General features: G+C 39.1%; 1 protein-coding gene across 1 annotated transcript in view; it reads left to right on the top strand.

Moving 5' to 3' along the window:
* nlgn2a (neuroligin 2a) overlaps positions 1–18,416 on the top strand; it is a 241,264-nt gene that overhangs the window by 120,435 nt on the left and 102,413 nt on the right. Inside the window, exon 3 of the mRNA XM_061031470.1 lies at positions 4,306–4,359. Coding sequence (XP_060887453.1) covers positions 4,306–4,359 — 54 coding nt within the window. The remainder of the gene's footprint in view (positions 1–4,305; positions 4,360–18,416) is intronic.

Below are 18,416 nucleotides of genomic sequence, written 5' to 3'. Positions count from 1 at the left end.
TGTGTTGCTGTTGGGAGAAGTGGAGCTGAAGTGAAGCCTTACGTAACTCGGCTTCAAAGTGAGCTGCAGTCGGCTGGCTGTACAGGCACAGTGAAGAAACACAAGGAGAGAGAGAGAGGGGGGGAGAGCGAGAGAAGGAATCTGTAAAACAGAGAGGAGGATGAAAGGAGGAGACTTAAAAGAGGAGAGAGAGGGTTAACAACACAAAGAAGAAATGTTCTTTCTGAACTTTTTATATATGGAAATATATCAAGGTTAATTAGCTAGAATCAGAAAAATAACATGCATCACACATGGTTTTTAAGCTTCAGAAAGATGTCCTTTTTCTAATGCAAATGTTCAACTACTGTCTATACTTGCTGTGCTATGATTTTATTTGATGTTATTTTTGTCATCTCTAGATATAGTTTGGTGTGTGTGTCCGTGAAAAGAGAGAGCGAGAGAGAGAGAGAGTTTTGATGGGAGGGGGTTGATGGGAGTTGGGGTATGGTTCTCCATCAAATTGCCCCTGTCGCCTCAGCTCCTGTGATTGGGAAAAGAGTCTTAAAATGTCAAGAAAAACCAGCCATTTTTTTTCTCTCCTGCCACGGCTTGATTCCCGGCACTGCCAGGCTCCTCGCTCGCTCATTGCAAAAAGATGTCAATCAAGCTCAGTTTTTTACACTTCCTCTCAGCACGTCGCTGGGACCGTTAATGGTTGCTTGATTTCTACTCTCCTCATTTTGCCCCCCCCCCCCCTCCTCCAAAAAAAGTTAGTGTGGTTCCTTTGATGGATGGGCTCCTATTTGAACTTTTCTCTGAATTTACAAACTTCTTAGTTAATAGTTTTAACAGGCATCAGTCATTACCAAATCTCCATGGTCACTTTGCACTTTGTGTGGCTAATATAAGAAACAACTGGTGAGGAGCTTGAGGTGATTAAGTATGTATCAGATGAGTTTGAACTAAAAAAGATTTGCTTCTTTTTGATATTTGTAGAGCAAAAGTGTGCTATGTCATTCCTACTTTCATTAACCTGTTCAGAGAATCTCTACCAGGGTCCACTAAGTATCCTCTTCATGTCTACATCTCACACTCTTTACTTTAATAAACGCTCCAATGATGCAATTGTGAAGTAGACCTTGAGCTATGTTTTTTTTTTCCTGCTATTTTTAAGAACAAGACTGAGCTTTAATGTTGAAAGGTTTTACAGGTTTTTCACTTGGTTAATGATTTATTGTCAAAAAATAGCATACATCTGTTTCCTATAAAAACTCTGCTTTCTGTAAACTTTTATTTTGAAATATAACAACATTTTGCAATAAAATGAAAGCTATCCAGTTTCGCAATCAATAAATGATACAGGTATCACACATTTTGAAGGTCACATATAATGCATAATACACTTTACCATGTGTTTCTAACACAACACTAATATGTAACAGTAGCCTGTCAAGAAACCCCCTAAATTATGAGAAAAGTCAATCCTCTCCATCTTTTGCCTGCTCCATTTTCCAGAAAATGTGTGCTCAAACCAAGCGGCAACCTCCTGTGTTGAAAAATGAAGCCGTTGCAGAAGTGTAAGATCCTGCAGGTCCGCTTGAAGACCGGCCTCAGCTCCAGCTCTTGTTTTTAGGAACCCCCCTTCAGTAACATATGGGTAACGTCACTCAGGCTTCTTCCAATAATATGTAATAATATTTTCTGTGGCTCAAACAGGCCGTTTGGAGATTTTCCCTTCATGACATCACAAAGGGCAGTAGCCCCTCCCCCAGGTGGGTGACACTCCCACAGCTAGGTGTTTGTTCTGCCCTCTGAGTCTGTCTTCTCACTGTAAACAATAGGAAATGGAGCAAAAGCCAGAGACACCCAAGCCCTTCCAGAGAGGGGGGGCGTGGTCAGACACAGCTCATTTACATATTTAAAGGTACAGACACAGAAACAGCCTGTTCTGAGCAGGGCTGAAATAGAGGGGTTTATAGACATGATCAAATACAGGATCAGAGTGGATTTAGAACAAGAAACTTCACACACATGTTTTGAGGAGCTCTGAGACTTATTTAAACTGGTTGAAGAGGAGGAGGATATGTGACCTTTAAAATATAACAAGAAAACCTCATAAAATGTATTTTTAACATTTCACACTCTTTATACTGGTGATGATATTATTCATTTCAGCTTTTCAACAGGCTCTAACCTACTCTAACCGTGGATATTAACCGTAATATTAAACATGTTTACAATATTAACTGTTGCATATCTTGTTTCTCCAGCTCCACTGTATGTTCTCCTGAACCACTAAAGCTGCATTCGTGAGGAATTTTGTAAGAGTTTTGGTTTTGAGGGTCTCGACTGTGTTGGTTCTCAAATGAAATCAGTTTGTGTAAGCTGTTATTTTTTTGGTCAAATTGTTGCTCTCTGAACGCAATAACAAAAATAACCTGTAATCTGTCATCATGTGTCAGCCTGTGTGCGGTCTCACACATTTTCAACACTTGTAAAGATTCACCAGCTACTACCAGCTTCCTCAGAGTTCTTTGATGCAAGAATTTTAAAATGCCTGGATGTAAACCAGTGCCTGTTTGTATTTTAAAAAAAAGACAGTATTTATGCTTTCCACATTTAAGTTGTTTATTGATTTGACTTTTCATGAAACAGGATCAGCACCAGTCGATAGGTGCTCAAATAAACATTTGAGGAGTCTAATCTTAATGATTTCCTCTGAACTACCAGGTCTCTTTTTCCCACAACTTTTAACGTGGGTTGAGTTTTTTTGGAAAGGGTTTAAACTGTTTGCTTAATGTATATCATGTTCTCTGTTCCTTTTTCTGTGAAATATCTGTGTTTGAGTTGCGACTCTTTCCTGTACTGAATCATGAAGAAGAGACAAGATGTTATATAAGTTATTTTTCTTACACTTTCCACTGACTTAAATCAACCACCTTTGTCCAAAAAGTGAAACCTCATAAAGTGGAATTATCCAATTGGAGCGATGAAAGGCTGAGCGCGTTTTTGTCATATCTGAATGTAGAGGTGAAGAGTTCTTTTTTTCTACCAACGTTTACTCTCTGAAGGTTGATGTTAACGGCATTCAGACACAACTTTTGTTGCATACAAAGAGGTCATGTGATTCTTTTATGTGATTTCTTAACATGAAAAATGACAGGTGGTGGAATGGTATAAAAAACTGAGGTCGAGCAGAGTTTTTTGTATTTGTTCTTTGACGCCTCACTCCATGTTTCAGCTCAGTGTATTCACTAATAAAAGAAAAGACTCAGGGTGGAAAAGGAGGTTGTTTCTCCCCCCCCTCTCTCTTTCTTTGTCTTCCTTTCTTTGCTTCCAGTCACTCTTTCAATTTATAAAAAAAACACAGCCAGTGGGCAGATGGGGATCAAATTACATTCACCTTTTACCTGCACTCCTCTGCGCAATTAGAGTCACGCTTACTTGTCATTTCAAATTGACACACTGCTGTTGTGCTGTGTAATTATTTACCCGCCTGGGGAAAAGCTCTCTGGTTTAACCAATAAATAATGACAACACACACACACACACACACACACAAAAGCACCTGTGCCCTGTTTTATCTGCAACATGTTTAACATGTCTTTTAACCATTACAGGATCATGTCTAATTAAAGGTGTCATTGTGTCCAGTGTGTCTGCGTCAAACTGTGCAGTTGACTCAAGTTTTGCAACAGCCCTTTAAAATGTTTCTGTGCTTTTAATGCCGAACGGTCAGCATTCACATTTTGAGGTTTGAGCATCAGGACCTGAACCAGCCAATCTCCCCTAGGTGCCCTCTTCTTTGCCTGTTCTTTTTTAATACATCCAACTTTTTATGGTCATATGGTGGGAGGAAAAGGTCCTCTTCTTCAAACTACACAGGCCTTATTACTCAACAACCCCCACAATCCCTGTTTCATCACCCAATACACCACCCACCCAGCACCCGAAGAATTGAAAGGCTCAGGCGACGAACAGGGTTTAAAGGAGAGAGAGAGAAAGAGGGAGCACAAACAAATAAAAGCAGCCCTTTTCTTCTGCAGGGGGAAAGAAGGCAATCCAAAAACCAGCTTTCTTTGATCTTGTGTCTTTTCTTGTGATAAATCTGTGTCTGTGATGCCTTTTGTTTTTGCTTTTGTACTCTTTTTAAAAGGAAAAAAAACAACAAAGCAAATAAGCAGCCATGAACTCTTGCTGATTTGTCCTTTTTGCTCTTTCTTCTTTTCTTTTTTTGATATTCTTTTTTTTTTCGTTTTTTGCCAGTAATCTTTTTTGAATTTTCTCTTTTCTCTTTTTCCCCCCTTTTTTTCTTAACCCTAGGTCCGCTCACAAAAAAAACTGATGAATCTTCAATGAACAAGCCTCGAGACGAAGGTATTTTTGTTGCATGTTTTTCCTTTTTTCTTGTTTTGAAGTCTTTTTGGGGGGGGGGATGTGTACACATTACAGTAGAGTGGAAAACACACACACAAGCGCACACACAGGTCAAACATCTCTTGGGTGGGACTTGAGATGCACACCGGTGTGTTGGTGTAAGTGTATGTGCTGACCATTGCAATTAAAAAGCTGTCTTTGCTATGCTAATCATTAGCCTTATGTAACCTTGATGATCATAACGCCTGGCTAATGGAACCCCAATACCCTTCATTATAAAGTCATCTGCAGGCGGCTGTGTGTGTTTTCCGGAGGTCCTTGTGTGCCTCTCAAACAAAAGAGGGCCTTTGACTTCATCATCACCACCGTGCCCTTGGAAATACACTGGCCAACTAACAGCATTGTCACCGCACAACAAAGCACCCATTGAGTACAGCGTACACAATGAGGCACATTATTACGGCGCCTCAATCCCCTGCTCAAGGATGAAATTGCTATTGAGTAAGGACCTACACCAACATTAAGCTAGTCTTATTCCAAGTCAATGACGATAACATCAAATCAAGCAAGGACAAAAAAAAATAAAAAATGGGGACATCCAAGGACGCCCCACTTTTGAAGATTTGGCTGTAACGGTGAGGACGCAGAACTCCCAGCCTGCTGTTAATTTATCTCCCACCTGCAGCACTTACAGTACACTGTGGAGGGGGTTTTATCTCCTCTTTCACCCCCCCTCCCCCCCTCTCTTCTTCACTTGTTTCTTGGGGAAAAAGATGACTGGTGATATTTTGATGCATATTTCTCTTTATGCTATTTTGAGGGGGTTGTGCGGGTGAATCTTTTTCTTGCTCCGTGATGCTCTTTGATTTGCAATGTTTTTTTGAAGTGCGGAGTCGAAAGGAAGTTTGACGCAAGAGGATTTTCTTGGGGATCTAAGGCGCCCGGCACAGACACAACTTTTTTAGCTGCCACAGGCAGCTGGGAGTCAAGTCCAGTAAAGATACTTCCCCCTCTCCTCTAAATAAGTCATGCATCCATTATCATTATGTACTGTATGGTCCCTGTTTTAATGTCTAATTCCAATAAACCATCTCAGGTACAAAAGCTCAAACTGGACCTCCACCCAGATATAAGGGTAAAACTTTAGTCAGCCATTACACAAGCAGACAGTCTGCTAAGGGACGTCATTAAACACACCACTCTAAAAAAGTCAGATCATTTCCTGTGTTAAGGAATACACATAAGAGCAAGGACAAATGCAGCCAGCCTGTTTCCACTGGACACAAACTGGAAATGACATCCTGCACAGTCCATTAGTACCACCGGTATTATTGCAATGGCTGGATTATAAGAATCACTGAGGTCATTCTGCATACCAAAGTTCACCACATCCATCAATAAAGGGTGGCACAAATGAGAGTCTTTTAAAATGTTTGCAGCCATTTTCTTCATGAATTATTGTGTTCAATGACGTTTAATGTTTCTCCCAATTCTGGAAATGCTCTTTCAAAACCTTTTCCACACTCCTGTTAATATAACTCTGAAGACGAGAAGCTATATATGTTGTTTTATTTGATTATCTTTAAGTATATTTGTTATAGAAATGTAATTGTAACTCATGTGTTGGACTCATTGCAACTTAACTTGGATGTTACAGTTTTACAGCGTACAATGTTAATGAAGAGTTTGACACTGAAATGATGTTTTCACGCACATCTGCTGAACAAGAACAAATGAACCTGTTCTCGCTTAAAATATCAGACGTGCAAGAATAAGCAGGATTCTATATGTCATCATAGGGCTCACTATGTATGTAACATACGTTTTGTGTGAATACTTGCCATTTTGAAATCAGAGGCATCTTAGGCCCAGATGTTAAAAATATCACAGCAATAATATCTATTCATGTTTGTTAGAGTGACTGACAACAAGCACATAACATTCATGAATATTTAATGAGATAATCCAACGTCTTTATATCTGTTTGACTATCAGACATGAATTTTCATTCCAGGCAGAATATATGTCTTTAACATGCAGTGTTTGGATGTTACTACAAATTGAGGCATCACATGTTTACCTACATTTTCCAGTTGCTTGGTGGTTACATAACTGTTTGTTAAATCAAATACTGTAGCTTCTTAGTGGCTCTAACTTAATGGATCAAGAAGTGAGCTAGCGTCCAAGCAAAGTACGTTTCTCAACCGCACCTGAAGGTTGCATCACAGTGGAACCTTCTACTCAAGATTCAAGATTAACTTTATGAGAAAAGTGTCTTAGGCTGAAAAAAAAAAAGGACTTTTAAGGATCAGTTAATGACATCACCATGTAGACTGACGGATGTGTAGCTGACCGATGTACTTCAGTATAGTGATTACATCACTGCATCTGCTGCTGGTGTTTGACACACAAGCTTCAATTGAGTAGACGGAGAACCCCATTCAAGTGATTCCCTTAAACCCACCACATCTACAACATTATAATAATTTGACTTTTAATGGGGGTCTGCAAACATTAAAATGTATCATGTATAGGGATAGGGTGTGGTACGATGAGCCAGTGGGTAAATTGACCCCTCTCTTGTTACTGTGCTAATGTGGACCTTCTCTCTCATTTGATAATACTTGGTGCACCCATCAATACAATCTAGTTATAATAAAGAGCAGCACCTTGGGAGGATTGCTTCATACGTGCATTAATAGAATATCAATTGGCTTTAGATTTAAGTGTTTCAGGATACAGTAAAACGCTAAAGTTTTAAAACCATGTGAATGGATTTACTGTAGTTTTCCCCCCCCCCAATTATTATTTTTTAGCTATGGGGCAAAGAAGCCCAAGACATGTAGCATAGATTCAGGCAGTTTTTCTCCTTACACTACCATGAAGCAATGATGGTAGGTCTTTGTCTGTTACAAGCTACAACTCTGAGTATCAATAAATTAAATCAAATAAAATGTATGTTTGTGTAGCGCCAAATGTGAACAAGAGTTCTCTTAAGACACTCAACATAACGAGCAGGTCTAGACCTTACCTTGTGTTGTATAATATACAAAGACCAGAGGTGTAAAGAGTACTAATATATTCTGCTCAAGTAAAAGTACTGTTACTTTAATAAAATTTTACTTAAGTACAAGTAAAAGTACCAGTTTAAAAATGTACTCAAGTAAAAGTAAAAAGTAACTTGTTTAAAATGTACTTTAAGTAAAAGTTACTTAGTTACTTTTTTTAACAACGCATCTCTCGTGTGTCATGAAAAAAGGATGAGAGGATATTAATCTCAAAGTTTTTTTAATTAAAGGAAAATCTTTGCAAAGATTTCTCTTTTCAGATAAACATTTTCTTTTCTACACCATTGACAAAAACAAAATATACATGGATAAATAATCAAGGCTTATATGTTCAAGTAATCAGCTGTATTATGAAGGGAAATGTTTAAACTTTTTTAAAAAATACTAAAAAGGGTCTTTGAGCAGGTAAAAGACCTTACTCATTGTTATTTAATATTACAAAAGAGCAGGTAAAAGACCTTACTCATTGTTATTTAATATTACAAAAGAGCAGGTAAAAGACCTTACTCATTGTTATTTAATATTACAAAAGAGGAGGTAAAAGACCTTACTCATTGTTATATTACAAAGAACTGGCTTAATCCATCATGAGCGTAGCACTTTAGCAACATTTAGCAAAAGTTACAGTGGTAAGAAAACACTATAACTATATAATATATAAACTATAACTAACTATAACTAAATCTTCGGCAGGATCCCAGGCTCATGATGAAACAGTCCTCACAGCCAAGACTGAATCGGGCTTGAAAAAGGGATTGGGGGAGATGGGATAAGATGCAGGAAGAGGGATAGGGAACAAGGGGGGGATATTTAATGCAGAGTAACATCTAGCTCAGCTCAACTCATGTTTAAAATATGCTGGTCTAGTAAATTACCACTGATGGTCATGTATAGAATGCCTGACAGGATTTCCAGTATTGCACAGAAACTATAAAGAGATCATTAACTGAGTGTTTTCATGGGTTACCTTTGTAAGACTGTAATGGGTAAAACAAGCAGGTGTATAAGAACACCAGTCAAGTGTGTTTCAACTCAGTAATCACCTGCAAATAGAGCTGCAACAATGCTGCAACTTTAAACCATGCAGCCAGTTGCAGGATTGCACAAAGTTGCAGCATTGTGTTATCATACACAGTAATACAACGCAACAGGGAGATTAATGCAGGAGGGTCTTTTGGTTACATCTAACCTGGGGGGAATTAAAAATAATACACACACTCCAGGCTGCATTGTTACAAATGGAGAGTTTAGTGTAAGAGATCTGTTTTTCAGAGTAGAAACTGATGCATTAACCTTGCATGAGCTCTCAATAGATGGCTCCCTTCTTATTTCTCTATCAGAGAAAATAACATCCCGTAACATGATGGACAATTTTTTAATAAAAGAAGTTATAAATTACAGGGCCGGCTTTATCTGATAACAGAGGCAGTTGGCACAATCAGTCCATCCATTTTGGGTCCACCGTTTTGTCCTCATTCTTTCAGCTGTGTATCAACAGCCTTTTCAATTTGTGCATGCTTTGAAGCAGCAGATTCTAGGCCATGCAGAAACCTATTCATATGCTATTCTATTCAAGTAAAAAGTACATACTGTACACTCAAGAAGAGCAACAAAGAAATACAGCAGCATCCTCCACCGGCTGGATGACTTCATTCAGCTGCTCGTGCTCGCTCTCTGCATCAGGTGTGAAGGAGCAGAGGCTATTGGGCTGCAGCGCTGCTCAGTGCAGGCGTGTGCGTGTGTGTGTGTGGAGAGAGAGGAGAGGAGTACACACCGGAGCAAGATTGAGCTAAATCAAGAAAGAGACAGCGAGAGTGTGTTCCACTGCCATCGTGTGTGTCAGCTCTGATCAGAGACAAACCAGAGCCACCTGAGCCCCAAACCTGGAACATATTTCTGCCAGGGACAATGTCACCTCTCTCTGACACACACACACAGTAACATACAGGGAGTAGCTTCAACTGGGCCATGCAACAAAAAACATGGACATAACCTTACAAGGATTGTTCCAAATGTAATAAAACACATTATTGGACACAGATAAATACAGTGAGTAGTATCATAGTAGTACTGTTTAAATTACATCATTTTAAGAATGCAATGCAGGGATAAGCTTCTACTTTTTTTTAGCAAAGTGAAAAATGTGAATAGTAACTTAGGGAAACTCCAAAGATGTAGGAGTCGAAGAAGTGAAGGCACAATGTCCACACTGTCTGCATATTTAAAGCAAATTAACCCTATAAAGGAAGACACGTTGTCACTGTAGTTAACAGAATATGTGATTTTGGACAAAGACACAGTTCGGAAAGGAAACGACACAAACAATAATTTCTTGTGTGAGTTCTGGAGAATCTCCATCCTGAAGAAAGCAGGTGAACTCCTGAATTATGTTGTAGTTGTGGCTAAAATAAGCTCGGCAAGATTGAGTGAAAAAGTCCTCTTTAAAAAAAAAATCAACTATCAATCCCGTAGCTTGTTGTTTGGTTTAAGCCTACCACCTTACCTGCACAAACATACCATTTGAGCTAATGAGTGACTGAGTCATTTCATGCTGGAATAATGGGGCCTGCTGTGGCTCAGTTGGTAGAGTTGCTCATCTCCCAACCCAAATGTTTGGGGGTTTGATCCCCAGCTCCTGCAGCAATGTGTGAAGTGTCTTTGGGCAAGAGACTTTGTTGAGGGCGTATGAATGTGTATTAATGATATTAGTTACTTCTGATGGTTCCTTTACAGAGCAGCCTCTACCATCAGGGTATGGTTGATTGAATGGTTACAATAGGTATGACCTGCGGTATAAAAGTGCTTTGAGTAGTTAGAAGACTAGAAATGCGCTCTACAAGCTCAAGTCAGTTTACCATTTACCAAAATAATATGATAGGACTAGTTTAGGATGGGAGCCCCAACCTTATGCTTTTATTGATAGGACAGTGGATAGAGTTTGGGACAGGGATTAGTGAGTGAGGAATGACATGCGGGGAAAGAAGCCACAGGTCGGAATTGAACCTCTGCCACACGCTGGAAGGATGATATCCTGCATGCAACATTACTGCTGGGCTATCCGTACCCCAAGAAATACTTTTAAAATAATGAACATCTCTCAAACCCAACCAGAAAACAAAAACGACAACCAACTATGTTCAAGTAAAAAAAGAGTTCCCTTGATTTGGTATTGGAATGTTATTACCAAATCAAGGGAATATATTTGAATATCTTCATAAAATACTATTTCCTTATTAATGATAAAGGGCTTTCTTTTTGTTCAATCCTGAAACAACCTTCAGAAATATGTCCAGAAGTCCAATAATATCTAAAAAGCAAACAGACATCCCACACAGCGCAGGTGGAGGATTCAATTTCAATCGACCAATCTTCTGCCACCTTTCCTATACTCTCCACTTCTTCATTATGTTTATCCTAAAGAGGATATTGGAGAGAGCGACAGCAGGGTAGTGTTTTGAGAGGCAAACATGACGCAACACTTCATTAGATTGTTGTGATCTGTAATCTGCACACAGTCACTTAAGACTCCTCGTGTGCTCCAGACAGAAAAATGAAAAAACTCTGATTTCTTTTTAACCATTGAGATCAGCCACCAACAAATTACAACACAAGCTTTAAATGGTGTTCTCTAATTAAATCTTTGCCTTGGTCTTTGAAATGAAAAACAAACAAGAAAAAAGGACATGAAGATGTCTCGCCTTTACTGCTTTTTTTAAAACTGAAAATAAACGTAGTGCGTTCTTTTATTCCATCCCTGATTTAAATGGTTTTCATCCTTTCAAGTCAGAATGTGTCAAACATGAAATAAATGATGTGGTGGATCTTGGGAGGCTTTTTCCAATAATGCAGTCAATTTTCTTCATGACTGCTGAGGATAAGAATATGAACCATCCAACTGGTTATTTAATTAGAGTATAATATTGGGTGTCATTAATCAAAGAAAGCAGTGAAAGGTTTATATTCACCGTCATTGAACCAGCCAGTTAACACTGAAATTCTAATAATAGGATACTAATGCTGTTACATCCCCAAACTGATGAGCCTATAGAAGCATTAAATTCAATATTTTGTATTATACAGTGCTTAAAAAGTCAGTGTTATTCAATGACAGGATAGAGATGACGGCATATTGACTTTCTCTCCGAGGCAGCCGTTTCATTTCACACAAACATTTAATCTGTATTTCATTTAAGTTTGACTTTTAATTTCCTTTGAACAAGGAAATTAAATGTTTGGTAATAACACAAATTTTAACTTGCACGGTAATTTTTTTCTTATTTCCTATCCTTAAACAATCTGAAGAGCAATTACACAAACTTGTATGAGGAAGGAAACTGATAGATCTTCAAAAGGTAACCACAGAAAATTAACAGAAAATATTTCTTTTGTATACTTTTTGTTTCTTGTTAAATTTAAATGTGAAATCTCACATTGAATGGCAAAGTAAGACTGAGTAATGTTTAAACCTGCTCTTTCTGTAAAGTGTCAAAAAGAGAATTATTTATTTTATTTTATTTAACCAGAAAAAAGTCTCATTGAGATTAAAAATCTCTTTTACAAGAGCGTCCTGGCCAAGACAGGCAGCAGCACAATTACAGGGTTTCAGACATAAAACACATAAATACAGGAATCACAAAAAGAACCATTCATCAGAATCTGTCAGAAGTCATGAGCAACAAAGTGATCAAAAAGGGCAATACGAGTTAGCTAAAACATCTACAGTCAGATATTTCTGCCTCCAGATCATTAAGACGACCTTTAAAAACATTCAAGGAAACCAGCTCCCCAAGATTTAAAGTATCTTGCAACCGATTCCAAGAAGATGGAGCAGCATACTTGAACGCCCTTTTTCCTCATTCAGTACGGGCTTTAGGGACGGTTAGAAGGTGTAAATCCTGCGAGCCACGATGATGACTTCCATTACTTTTTAGAAGTATGTAGCTCTGTAGGAAGGATTAAAGCAGACAACACAGAAAACATTAATTATGAATTTCTCAGTACAAATTAAAAATGATTGATCGAGAGACAGCTTTTAAGTTCTGAGGGAAAAGGTCAGATATTTTTTTCTACTAGAGCTTTTCAATCTAAATATCTTTGTGTTCGTCCCAAAACATACACATGATCAGTTTAGCCATTGTTTACAGTATGTAAGGAATAATGTGTATTGTTTTATCTAAGTGACACCAGCACATGGTGATCAGAGCGAGTCTTATGTCACCATAAGGCGGTTCCTCTGTGATAACATCCCACTTTGACATGGTTAGTCCCCAGAAATAAATAATATGAAACATTTCAATGGATTTAGAAAAAAATATGATTTTTTTATTTTATTCGACTTAACAGTCTGATAGAATATAAAACAATTAACGCGTAGCCTTCATAAAACAAGCTAACCTAGCTGTTTGTTACTCACATTAAACTGAACATTTCTACTAATGGTGAAGTGAGACAGGGTGAACAGGTCCGCATGAATCAGTGCAGCACCTGATCGTCTCGTCAAAGAATCTGTTGAGTTGAGCTAATAGAGCGCCACAGGAGTGAGTCCTAAAACCCAGAAGTAAGTTAGCATTTGAGCGCCATGGGGTCTAACCTCTAAAAGTCAACGGGGATTTTGAATGGGTTTGTGGTTAGACGCCTGAAATAAGGTCAGTGGTTAACACAAGCTTAAGAGATGTTGGTGTTTTGTTAGACCACATAAACTACGTTAGGTAATACCTCCACTTGTGAAGTTTGAAGTTTTTACTCGTCTTTAAAAAGGTGGTTGCTAACAAGTGGCTAAATGTGACTACAGTGGTTGTCGGGGACATTAAACGTCACGCCGGACACAGAGGGCGGGAACTCTCTCACTAGGAGATGTCTCCTGTAGGTTTAATCTTTAGGTTAAGGTGAATATTATGTTAGTAAACAATTTATTAAGATACGCAGATTAGTTTATCATAACGGTAGTGACGTCACAATCATCCGACTGTGGTGTAGTTAGCTTTAGCATAACGTTAGCTTTTTACTTCTGTCGGCCGCATTAACACTTCAAACATCATAAAAATGGTGTTCATCAGTGAAGATTATCCTGCTGAACAAAACGCCTACGCTTCAGAAACGTGTGTTTAACACAGAGATTATTTTCTGCAATGTTCAAAATCCAATGAAAACATCCCATTGGAGAATTCTGGTTAGACCCCATGGAGATGCTACTTCTGGGTTGGCCTACACAAATACGTCATATGGTTTGTTCTCTAGAAGGCTGTAAACATGTTTATAACTGCTGTAAAAAAATTGCATTTTTGAAAGGCTGTGTATGTGACTTCCAGCCATGTGGACACTAGATGAACTGCAGGTTTTTGCACACAGGACAAAGACAGTAATCTAGAGACAAACAGGTTTAGTGTTTGAAGCATGGGAATGAAAACGTCTCAATAATATCAACTTTTGTGATACAAACGTCCAAAAAAACATTAAAGTGATTGTCTTTAATATATTTGTATTGATGAATATGTTATAGTTTTTATGAATATACATTTTATTATTACTGAACAAGCTCCAGAGAGCTGTGTTTACTGCTCACTGCAGCATTGTCAGCATTCATTACTTATCTCAACTAGGATATTCTAAACAGCATATTCTGAAACCGAGTGCTTAACCCTAAAGCACGCAGGCGCTCAAATTAATAAAGCAGGCACCGAACGCTTGTTAAACTTTATCTGTAAAAGTTGCCGTCCCTGCTGACCGCTGTATTCTCCCAGCAAAACAATGGCTCAGTATCAAACAGGCTTTTGATTAACTGCCTGTGACACTGGCTCTGCGAGAAAAGAAAAGAAAAAAGTAGTTCTCCACCGGCTGAATGAGCGAGCACGCTTTACTGAATCAGCTTTTAATTAAGGTCTTTAAATTGAATGTGTCGCACAACAGCTGAAAACCACCGACAGTATTCCCAGGAATGTTGTTCATTCTTGGCTGCCAGAGATGATTTTTTGTTTTTTTATCAGAGTGGAAGAGACGAAAAAAGGGGACAGAAAGACGTAAACAAAGGGTATTAGGCAGAGTGATGGCAGACACTAGAGGAAGTGTAGATGCTTTGTGTTTGTCGATGGAGACAAGACGAGAGATGTCGAGCGAGCTGGAGGGGATCATAAGACACTTCCTGATACTCTGTCCTGGATGGAAAGATGCTGCATGAGGAGAGTTTGTCTGTGTGAGATATTTATCTCACACAGACAAACCTCCTCCTCCTCCTCTTCCTCCTCCTCTTCTTCCTCCTCCTCCTCCTCTTCCTCCTCCTCCTCCTCTTCCTCCTCCTCTTCTTCCTCCTCCTCCTCTTCTTCCTCCTCTTCCTCATCCTCCTCCTCTTCCACCACCTCTTCCTCCTCTTCCTCTTACTCCTCTTCCTCCTCCTCTTCCACCTCCTCTTCCTCCTCCTCCTCATCCCCCTCATCTTCCTCCTCCTCCTCTTCCTGCTCCTTGTCCTCCTCCTCCTCTTCCTCCTATTCTTCCACCTCCTCCTCTTCCTCCTCCTCCTCTTCCTCCTCCTCATCCCCCTCATCTTCCTCCTCCTCCTCTTCCTCCTCCTCCTCCTCTTCCTCCTCTCTGTCTCTCTGTGTTATGTAGTGTTTCCACTGTGTTTATAACTCTTCTAACAGATGCTGTCCTTTGGGCCATGCAGCATGTCTCCATATTGTCTTCTTCGTCCCTGATCTCAGATGCACACATTCCCTCTAACAACACTTCCCCCGATTAATCCCTGTTTTTTTTTTATTCTTTTTGTTTTGTTTTGGAAAAAGAGTGCCATTCCAGGATGGAGACTTGGCACATTTAATCTTTTTCATATAATTAAGAGCATGGAGGGAGATGCTCTCCTGCTAAATCTCTCCACTTCCTGCAGGCTTTTTCTTTCCATAGACGCAGCGTATTATTCGATGCACTTCATACAATGCACATTCTAACAGCCAAATGTCGCAAAAAATTGTGAAATACAAATGGACAAAGAGGCCTTGAGCAATCTGAAATTAGACAAATGGAGGCCAGCATCCGTTCTATTATTTATTCTGTTCGCGCTGAGACAAATCACAGCGTAGGAAAGAGGTGGCACGGGGACAAGAGTGAGCAGTAAATCGAAAAATGATGAAAAGAAAAAAAGGGGAAGAAAGAGAAGAGCAAGTAACAGAGAAGAAGAAGAACAGAGCAACATGAGGGCAGCTAACTTTGGGGGAAAAATGCTGAATAAAACACCCCAAAAAAAGAAAAGAATAGCATAAGGAAAAGCACAGAATGGCTCGGCACAGTACGGCACAGAATACAATCTTCTGCAGGAAAAAAGGATCAACAGTACTGTCAAACCAACTTTATTTTAACATTACTACAGAGGCTCAATCTCTTGTCTCTTTCTATCACTCCCGTCTCTCGGCGGGCCTGTCGGTTATTTGCTGTTGGAGCGCTCTGCCTCCCTGTTACCTCAAAGCACGGCCCACGTTGTGTCAAGGTTGTGTCAATACCGCGTCGAATACACCTACTCCATCGTACGCTGACAAGTTAGTATTTTATTGAGCTTGAAACCCCCTTTGACAAGACAAAGAAAAGTGAAGAGGAGTGGAAGGAGAGAAGCTGAGGGAAAGATGGAGATGAAAAGGAATCGGAAGGTACCGGGACAGCGGGCGAGAAAGAAGGAGGAAAGAGAGAGAGCCGCTTGGCGCTGTGTCGCCTGTCAGATAGCTGTGCGCTTGGGAAAAAAAAAAAAAAAAAAAAACTCAACACTGTTTTTTCTTGTTCTGCACTTGGCTAGGTTTATTGCCATGTGTAATGGCTATAAGGGAAAGCTACAGTGAAAGGCTGGCTCAGCTCCTGCTGCTCTCCTGGATCTCAGGGAACAAAAAAAAAAACAACACTGGCTTTGAGCTAGCCAAGAGCAATTATGGGTCTATTTAATCCAAATCAATAAAGTTTAAATTGCTCACTGGAACAAATGAAGTTTGGAATTGTCAAATTGTATCAAAGCAAAGACCTCACAATAGGCGGTGAGATCAGTAACTTTGGTGACATAATGTTTAGTTTAGTTTTCAGTTTATTTGCACATTTTTTGAAAGAAGAGTCAAACAGAAAAGTAAAACAAATAAAAAAATAAAACACGTGCAGGTGAGGTAGAAACCCATGAGGGCTTATCTCAAAACCTCACCTGAAGAGATTAAACAAAGTTAAAATACAATACAGTAAAAATAACAAAGTAAGAATATTTACTATCACAAATCAAATTTACCCAATTGAAAATTACAAACATTGAAAACATAAAAATAGAGCAATGCAGGTATGCTTGGTGAATGCTCATGTGAGGCATGATTTTTTTAAATATAAAATTACTTTACTGTACAAGCACTCTGCAGTCTTACCTATCGTGCTGCAGTGCCTGTCTGAGATTTATATACGTAGTATATACTGTACCCAGTTCTATGATGGTGCATTGGAGATATGGCCTGTAACATTGTGGAGAAAATGGTCCCTCTTTAATTATTGATGGATGAAGAGGTGGTGGTTCAGTGTTAGATGGAAACAGGCTTTGGAGTGGAAGTTGTGCTGTGGAGACGTGCCAGGATTCTTCAATCACTCCAAGATTTCTTCCAGTACAGTTGATAGTGTCAGACATTGGGGGTGAGGGAGGGGGAAGTGACATGTGTGAAAAGGAGCCACAGGTCAGGTTTGAACCCGGGTGTTAGGTTTGGGTTTGTTTCTGCTACAAATCCAATGATGAAAACATGAAACAGACTGTGGATTATCTAAGAATTTATCCGGCCGAGGTCAGCGAAAACAGCAACAGAACACAAACAGTTGACAAAGTATTCATCTTCATTGTGTTAAGGTACAGCCGAAAACATTCCTTTCCATTTTGGATATATCTCTAAAAGGCTAGAACGAAGACATTACCTTGACTTGTAAATGTCAGACATATACATTTCTTCAGCAAACAGTTGTTTCTTCTCAAGTTCTTAACATACTTTTGGCTCCTATCCAAATATAGATCTGCTGCTACGAGATGTCTTGCACATATTGTATATGGTTACAGCTTCACAGACCTAAAAGAAGAATCACTCGTAATGGTAGACATATTTAAATGGTACATTCACAAAGTTACCAAGATGAATGAAGTTTCGTACTAACACCGGGCAACCCGCTTTGAGGGGTACATGGGGCGCTTGGTCTAACCTCTAGGTCAGTGAGGCCCCCTTCAGTCACTTCTTAATGATCCCAATCCACCATCTTGAAAGTGGAGGTGATGAAGGGTTATTTTACCCACTTCAGAGGACGGCTGATTCTAAAGTTGAGAATTTGTAATATAAGGCCTTTGGTATATTTGAAGGGAAGAACTAGCTACTAAAATGCTTTATTTTATTCCACAAAATGAAATTATAGTTTGAATGGAAACATTTCTTTTGAATATGTGGATATGTTTGCACAAGGTCTTTGTGTTTGTTTACTGGTGGTGAATTATGAACGAGCACTGGCTGCCTTCTTTTTAAACCTATATTTAAATAAATTACAGCTCCTTACCGTGGACTCAGAACACAATGACGTTTAGAGAAAAAGATAAAGATAGTTCCTCAAATATGTATAACCGCTTTACACTGAGCAAGTCAAGAAAAATGTCAACAACATACTTCATCTTTTTCTTTCCATCTTTTCTACACAATCAGTTTATTTCAGCTTTAGAGTTTACCTTTTGTTCCGCTTCAAAGCAGCAGCTTGAAATGGCAGTAAGCAACATGAACATTCAAATGAAAAAAAACAAAAACCTTCCACCTCTCAGTCTGCAACCTCGTATCCCTCTGCTAAGCCCCGCCCACCAAATGACGCACCAAAATGCACAACAGCCATTCATTACAAATTATAGCTTTTATTTAGAGAGTTATGTCAGACTCAGGGGAAAGAAACACAGACATCCGATAAATAAACGTCACAAAAAAAGTTTAAAATTACGGCCAAGTCATGTAGAAGCTGGATGATGTCATT

Source organism: Labrus mixtus, chromosome 23 (genome assembly GCF_963584025.1).
Source record: "Labrus mixtus chromosome 23, fLabMix1.1, whole genome shotgun sequence".
NCBI classification, from domain to species: Eukaryota; Metazoa; Chordata; class Actinopteri; order Labriformes; family Labridae; genus Labrus; species Labrus mixtus.
Note: the sequence above shows the minus strand (reverse complement) of the source record. Positions and strands in the feature narration are given on the sequence as shown.